The sequence below is a fragment of the Cyprinus carpio genome, chromosome A18 (assembly GCF_018340385.1).
Source record: "Cyprinus carpio isolate SPL01 chromosome A18, ASM1834038v1, whole genome shotgun sequence".
Classification (NCBI taxonomy): domain Eukaryota; kingdom Metazoa; phylum Chordata; class Actinopteri; order Cypriniformes; family Cyprinidae; genus Cyprinus; species Cyprinus carpio.
Window position 1 is genome coordinate 13,565,423 of NC_056589.1, and position 7,999 is coordinate 13,573,421.

Genomic DNA, 7,999 nt, shown 5'->3' on the forward strand with positions numbered 1-7,999 from the left:
TTAAAATTTTCCTGTCCACATGTGCCGTCTCAGAAATCATTACATGTCAAAGTAAAAGTCACAGAGCTTCTCAGTGATATTTTTTGTAAATCCGTCAGTCCAAATGTCCCGTCCTCAGAAATCATTACAGAGATTAATGTCAAAGTAAAAAAGAGTTGGGGTGATGAATTTCATCCAGACCTCAGTGATTCTGTAAAAGTGTCGTCGAAATCAAAAATCAGTAAAAATCAGGATGACTGCTGTTAGCTTTAGCTAAATTACCTACGTCGAATCATCAAACTGGATGCTGCACACTTGTATGTAAATATTTTGTTATTTCCTGGCACGAAACTTCTGTTAGCTTTAGCTAAGTGGCTTTCGTCGCATTATCTAGGTGGATGCTGCACACTGGTGGTGGTTGAGGAGAGACCCACTCAAATGATTGTAAAGCACTTTGGTAGTACAGCAGTACACAATAAAGCCCTATATAAATGCCTCATTTATTAATTCATTCATTCAATAATGCTAATCCGATGTGAACAGACCAGCTGTAAATATGTATGTAAATAATCTGTTATTTCCTGGCACAAAACTTCTGTTAGCTTTAGGTAAGTGCCTTTTACCAATATAATCCAACCAGCATGTAATTAATAAATCATTTGACTGGACCTAACTGATATTATAAGCAACATATTATAAATATATTACTTATATTTAACAACTAATTATAAATACTTATATGGAACTTAGTATGCACAGGAAGCAATGTGGTATACACATGGCGACAGGGAGGTGACGGCAGTGCATAAATCAAGTCACCCTTCCAATTCTGTAAAATTTTAATATTAGATTGTAATATCAATGGCCAATTATCCCCTGTGAATTGACCATTAGACATCCTGTGATAAAATTTAATTACTCCATCTATCCTTGTAAAACTAATCCCATCCAAATAGGGCATTAGGGGGTTGTTAACAGATACCTTGGTACCTGATTTTGTTGTTTGGAGATGAGTCTGTTGGATAATTCATTAAATATAACAAATAACTGCGTCCGATCCATCCGTCCACTACAAAGTCTTGTGTAACTACAGAGACTAATATATAAGAAGACTACAAGCAAATGTTTAGAAGTGTATTTATTAGCATAAGAAACTCGTTTACATTTTTTAATTAGCAAAAATTGAAAAAGTCAGTTTTATGCTAAAGTATTACCATTGCTATGAGAGTCGTTTGTCATAGTGTATAATTATGAGCTTATAACTAAGAGCTAATTTTATGGTTAAGTCATGACCATAAACAGTACATGTTTGAAAGACTTCTGGGGAAAAAAATATATAGTTTTAGGTCCTTGTCTTTTATTCCCACTATAATTAAATTGAAAATATCTTTATATTTTTGTCATGTTTTGAGTTCTGACAAAACGAGCAACACCCAAAATGTAATATCTGTGCAAGGCTATAATGAATCAAAATGGTTTTGCTAATTTCTTGTCATGAGGTTCACTTATATTTTCAAAAGATGAGAAACATTCTAGGAGGTGTAAAAAAAAGTTTGAAAAAAAAAGAATACATTGACAAATAATAATAATAATAATTATTATTATTATTATTATTATTATTTGTCAATTTTATTATAGCACCAAATAGAGCCATAATATTTGTGCTTTTGTCTGAGTGGCAGACGGGATTTGGAACCATCCCATCAAGTTTGGGTTCTCTGAAATTTACAGCTTTTCACATTATAGACAATGGACAGAGGAGGAAAATCTGCAAACACAGTCAAACCAAAAACTATTCAGACACCAGATATAATTTTTGATATATATTTTTTTACTAGTGGGTGCAGGACACTATAGTTCATTTAAGTGAGGATAGCAAAATAAAGTAAACTGTGACATATTATACCCAAAAATTCTTCATACAGTGGACTACCAGTAAAATTTCTAAAAATTGGGACCAAAAATTATAAAGACACTAGGACCTGACCAAGTCTGCAAGTGTTATCTGACATTATCAAGCGAATAAACTGTGACAATGTGTTGAAGTGTGTTGAATGTGTTCAACAAATGTTGAAGGTGTCTGAATAAATTTTGGTTTGACTGTACATTAAAGCTCATGATGGTTAAGGATTGAGTATGCCAACCCAAAGGACATTTTAAAAAAAAAACAATAAAAGGCAGGACTTTCCCTGTTCTGCCTCAGAGGTTCCTGCCCTGTGTATTTATTGACATGGCAAAAAGGACTGTACCACTGGTGCTACTGTTGTTGGTGGTGTATGGGGTCTGTGTGCCAGCTTCAGCACAAGTCTGCAGATTGCTTGGTCAGCCTGCCCTTCCGCTACTTCATGCGCAAAAAGACATTAATATTGGGGCAATTTTCTCATTCCATAGAAGTGCTCTGCTAAAGATACATCCTTTCACTTCCAAACCAGAGCCAACAACATGCATCAGGTCTGTATTAAAGTAACTCTTTGAGATTAGACATTATGATAAATAAAGAGCTGAACATGATTTTGAGAATTCTTTGCAGAAATGTAAATACACAACTGATGCTTTATTTTCACAGCTTCAACTTGCGTGAATTCAAATTTGCTCAGACACTGATCTTTGCAATTGAGGAGATTAATAACAACACACAGCTTTTGCCTGGTGTGTTTTTGGGCTATAAGATATATGATTCCTGTAGCTCTATAGCTCTGACTATCCTCTCAGGCATGGCTTTGATGAACGGTTATGAAGAGACTTTGAGGGATACATCCTGCTCTAGACCACCAGCTGTTCATGCCATTGTTGGAGAATCAAACTCCTCTCCCACCATTGGTTTGGCATCTTTAGTTGGTCCATTCAGCTTACCTGTTGTGAGAAGTCTTACTTGTCTGCTGTTGAATATGTGTATAATAAACAACTGGAATATGCAGCAAAATATATGTTACAAGGCATATTAAACTAATTTAAATCCATTGTTGTAAAGATTGTTGAAAGATTGTAGCAGTATGTTTATAATAGTTATGCAATTTGTATAGTAGTGATGTATTGTTTTTGTTGCTCTTTTTAAAATTGTTTTGAATAAAAATGGCATAGAATCAGAATTAGCTTTATTTGCCAGGTGTGCACAAACACACAAGGAATTTGTTGTGGTTTTGGTTTTGTATAGTGGATTAATGATATAAAAAAATGTGTTAATATACTCTGCATTTTTTTCTTGTAGATTAGTCATTTTGCCACATGTGCATGCCTGAGTAACAGGAAAAGGTATCCATCCTTCTTCCGAACAATACCCAGTGATTATTATCAAAGCAAAGCTCTGGTTCAGCTTGTCAAACACTTTGGCTGGACATGGGTTGGGACGGTTAGGAGTCGCAGTGACTACGGTAATAATGGTATTGCAGCATTTGAGGAGGCTGCAAAACAAGAGGGGATTTGTATTGAATACTCAGAGGCCATATTTAAAACTGATCCACAAGACCAGTTCCTGAAGACAGTGGAAGTAATAAAGAAGGGCACCGCCAGGGTGGTGCTGGCTTTTATCGCATTAGGAGATTTTGTTCCCCTCCTGAAAGTAATTTCACAGCACAACATCACAGGGATACAGTGGGTTGGCAGTGAATCCTGGATCACTTCTCGAACTCTTGCAGAAACAAAGGAATACAGTTTTCTTTCTGGAGCTGTGGGTTTTGCTATAGCAAATGCCAAACTTATGGGCCTGCGAGAGTTCCTAGTGAATGTGCACCCTGATCAAGAACCAAACAATGAAATTTTAAAAGAATTCTGGGAAACAACTTTTCAGTGCTCTTTCAGTAACAGTGGTAGTGGTGGCTGTACTGGTTCAGAGAGACTTGCAGAGCTGCAAAATGAATACACTGATGTGTCAGAGCTACGAATAGCAAATAAAGTGTACACTGCAGTGTATGCTATTGCATATACACTACATAATATATTAAAAGACATTAAGACCTCCACCAAAAGCAGCAAAGGAGAACGACCAACACCACAAAAGGTATTTAGAGCTCATAAAATAACAAAAGAAAAAAAAAAAAACATAATGAAACTTATTAAAATAAAAATAATGGATCTATCCTCTCAGGTGTTAGAGTATATCAGAGGTGTGCAATTCACCATCAAAACAGGTGAAGAAATCTCCTTTGATGCAAGTGGTGATCCAGTGGCAAGATATGACCTTGTTAACTGGCAGCCTGTTCAGGATGGAAGTCTGCAGTTTAAGAATGTGGGCTTCTATGACAGCTCGCTGCCTTCAGAGCAACATCTTCAAGTCAATCAGGAACACGTTCTATGGGCAGAGGATAGTGGACAGGTACATTGTTACTAGAATATTATTGAGGGCATGTGAAAAATATAAAAATATATGTTAAAATCAAATATATGTTAAAATCATGAAAAGGACAGCACTGAAGAACAAGTGGGAATAATATTGAAACCACAGGGAAAACGTATTTCATGGTATCATATGACAACATGATATTTACTAGCCAACTTATTTTGCTATAGTTGCCTGTGTCCATGTGCAGTGAGAGCTGCCCCCCTGGAACTAGGAAGGCTGTGCAAAAAGGACGACCTGTCTGCTGCTATGACTGTATTCCATGTGGAGAAGGAGAAATCAGTAATGTCACAGGTAAAATACATGCTGGATAATTCTCATTGATCGAGTGACTTCATCATGCATTTTCCATTCAGTAATCTTTTCTTGAAATTCCTTCACAGATTCTAGTGACTGCTTTCCTTGTGATTTGGAGTACTGGTCAAATGAAAGCAAAGACAGATGTGTATTAAAAGTGATTGAATTCCTTTCCTATACAGAAATCATGGGGATGGTGCTTTGTATTTTCGCCTTCGTTGGGGTGTTATTAACAACAATTGTCTCTTCTCTATTTTATCTTCATAAAGAAACACCTATTGTCAGAGCCAACAACTCAGAGCTGAGCTTCCTGTTGCTCTTCTCATTGACTTTGTGTTTTCTCTGTTCACTTACTTTCATTGGTCGGCCCACTGAGTGGTCCTGTATGTTGCGTCACACAGCATTTGGGATCACTTTTGTTCTCTGTATCTCCTGCATTCTGGGGAAAACTATAGTAGTTTTAATGGCCTTCAAGGCTACACTTCCAGGAAGTAATGTTATGAAATGGTTTGGGCCTCTCCAACAGCAACTCAGTGTTGTTTCCTTAACATTAATACAGATGATTATATGTGTTCTTTGGTTAACAATATCCCCTCCTTTCCCATATATGAATTTGAGCTATTACAGAGACAAGATCATCCTAGAATGTAACGTAGGTTCAGCTCTTGGTTTCTGGGCTGTTCTGGGTTATACTGGCTTGCTATCAATTTTGTGTTTTATTTTAGCTTTTCTTGCTCGTAAGCTTCCTGATAACTTCAACGAAGCCAAGTTCATCACATTCAGTATGCTCATATTCTGTGCTGTCTGGTTCACATTTATTCCAGCTTATGTCAGTTCTCCAGGAAAATTTACTGTAGCTGTGGAGATATTTGCCATTTTAGCTTCGAGTTTTGGATTACTATTTTGCATATTTGCTCCAAAATGTTACATAATTTTACTAAAACCTGAGAAGAACACAAAGAAACAAATGATGATGAAATCTTTACATAAAACACTTTAAACCCACAAATAAACATGCAATTGTACAACATAGCTGTATAAAGCAACAGAAAAGTAACCCAGATGGAAAAAATTTATTTGTCAGTAAACTGTAAACACAAAATCTTAGAGTAAAAGCACAGCCTGTGATTTTGGGTACTAATGATAGCTTTCATAATAACTGGAAAAGGTTCATTTTAACTGCCTGGACTGACAGCAAACATACACTTCTAAATGTTGAACTGGTGGATTCCAATGTCATATCATGTGAAATAATAGCTACCCAATAGCAGCACTGCTTTCACTGTTGTCTGATCCATTAGTTCTGCTCTCCACAGGCTGTGGCAGGCTCTGCAGTGTAGGCCGGGTCAGCACTAGGCACAGTGGACTCTCAATGACCATCTCCATCACAGCCATGCTCTGGACCTGCATTATGTACTTCCTAATAAAAAATGACATTGACTTTTTGCAGTTAACAAACAATGGAAATTTACATTAATTGCTTGTATTTCTAACAGTTATATAAATCATATAGCCATTTGTTTGTTTTATGATTGAAATTTATGTACACACGTTTTTACCTCTTATGTGCACAATATGTGTTACACCTTACACCATAACCTTATAACATAAGTTCAGGATGGATGTTAAATACTACTACTACTACTATTAGCTACAAAAATAACTGGGGTACAAAACCACTGAGCCCTACTTTTCTTTGGGATTTTTCTTGAAAAGATTAAATTTCACTCTGACTGTATTACACCTGACCAAACACTATCATCATGTCGCATAGACATTTCGTAATGGGAAAAATAAATGAATAAACGGGTCGTAGCATTTCAGATGTAATGGGGACAGAATGTCAAGTGTAAAACCATTCTATTCTATTCTATTATATAGTTCAGGGAAAAAAAAGTCACTCAAACCAAACTATTTCAAAGTGACTGTCACAGTACTGCTGCTGTGTTGGAGCGAGGAGACGAAGGAGCGAGTAGACGAGGGAGAATTTCACAAGAAACTGACTTTATTTACCACATCTAAATTACGACCTATGCTCTCAATGTCAAATGCAGAAATGTTAATCCACGCGTTTATGACCTCAAGGTTAGATTATTGTAATGCTTTATTGGGTGTTTGTTTTTGTTTTGCACGCCTAATAATCAAACTCCAGCTAGTCAAAAATGCAGCAGCTACAGTAGAGTTCTTATTAGAACCAGGAAGTATGACCATATTAGCCCGGTTCTGTCAACACTGCACTGGCTCCCTATTAAACATCGTATAGATTTTAAAATCTTGCTTATTACTTATAAAGCCCTGAATGGTTTAGCACCTCAGTATTTGAACAAGCTCTTGTTACATTATAGTACTCCACGTCCGCTGCGTTCTCAAAACTCTGGCAATTTGATAATACCTAGAATATCAAAGTCAACTGTGGGTGGCAGATCCTTTTCCTATTAACGCCTAAACTCTGGAATAACCTACCGAACATTGTTCGGGAGGCAGACAACCTCTTGCAGTTTAAATCTAGATTAAAGACCCATCTCTTTAACCTGGCTTACACATAACACACTAATACACTTCTAATATCCAAATCCGTTAAAGGATTTTTAGGCTGCATTAATTAGGTAAGCCGGGAAGACTTCCCATATCCACCGATGTACTTGCTACATCGCTAGAAGAATGGCATCTACGCTAATATTAGTCTGTTACTCTCTTATTCTAAGGTCACCGTAGCCACCAATTGAATTAAACTGACAATCATTTCACGGTAAGGAGACCTTTTATCAGTAAAACAAGTCAAGTCAAGTCTGCTTTATTGTCAATTCTTCCACATGTACAGTACATACATACAGAGAATCGAAATTGCGTTACTCTCAGACCCCCGGTGCATACAGATAACACTAACAGTAGAGCCTAAAAATCTAGATCAAATATAAAATATAAGGTACAACTATACAATAAGGCAATGTAAAAAAGACATTTAATAGAAAATAAAAATAAAGTTAAATAAAGCAACGCAAGGCACATGGCAGATAGAGTGCAAACCAGTGAACAAACAGTGCAGATAAAAAGATTTTTAGTGCAAAAAAAAAGCTTATTCAGTCTGATTAAAGTGACAAAAGGGCCACTGATGAGGTGGTAGAATGACGTCAGTTCCATGGTGAATGAGGTAGTGAGCAGACCAATGCTGCACAAAGTGACTGGTGCATGTCATCGTATGTTAGTGGGAGGGGGGTGGAAAGACCTGGGGATGTGGGATCTGGGGGGGGTTCATAGTTCAGGGGTGCCTGGGGCAGAAGAGAGACGGGGGGGCAAGTTCAGGAGCAAGTTCAGCTTCCTCACAGCCTGATGGATGAAGCTGTCCTTCAGTCTGCTGGTCCTGGCCTTTAGACTCCGCAGTGTCCT

The 7,999-nt window shown here is 37.1% G+C and overlaps 1 protein-coding gene across 1 annotated transcript; it reads left to right on the top strand.

Moving 5' to 3' along the window:
- The first annotated feature begins 2,158 nt into the window (after positions 1–2,158).
- LOC109081697 (extracellular calcium-sensing receptor-like) lies at positions 2,159–5,612 on the top strand. Its single transcript, XM_042775873.1, has 6 exons — positions 2,159–2,430; positions 2,546–2,837; positions 3,188–3,976; positions 4,064–4,291; positions 4,486–4,609; positions 4,699–5,612. The coding sequence occupies exons 1-6, from the start codon at positions 2,210–2,212 to the stop codon at positions 5,610–5,612; spliced, it is 2,568 nt and encodes an 855-aa protein (XP_042631807.1). The 5' UTR covers positions 2,159–2,209.
- Positions 5,613–7,999: the final 2,387 nt, after the last annotated feature.

Excerpts from the sequence above, each read along its gene's own strand:
- LOC109081697 (XM_042775873.1), top strand. The coding sequence starts at position 2,210 with ATGGCAAAAAGGACTGTACCACTGGTGCTACTGTTGTTGGTGGTGTAT. Across the intron at positions 2,838-3,187 it reads GTCCATTCAGCTTACCTGTT|ATTAGTCATTTTGCCACATG; the intron begins GTGAGAAGTCTT and ends TTTTTCTTGTAG. Across the intron at positions 4,292-4,485 it reads GGGCAGAGGATAGTGGACAG|TTGCCTGTGTCCATGTGCAG; the intron begins GTACATTGTTAC and ends ATTTTGCTATAG.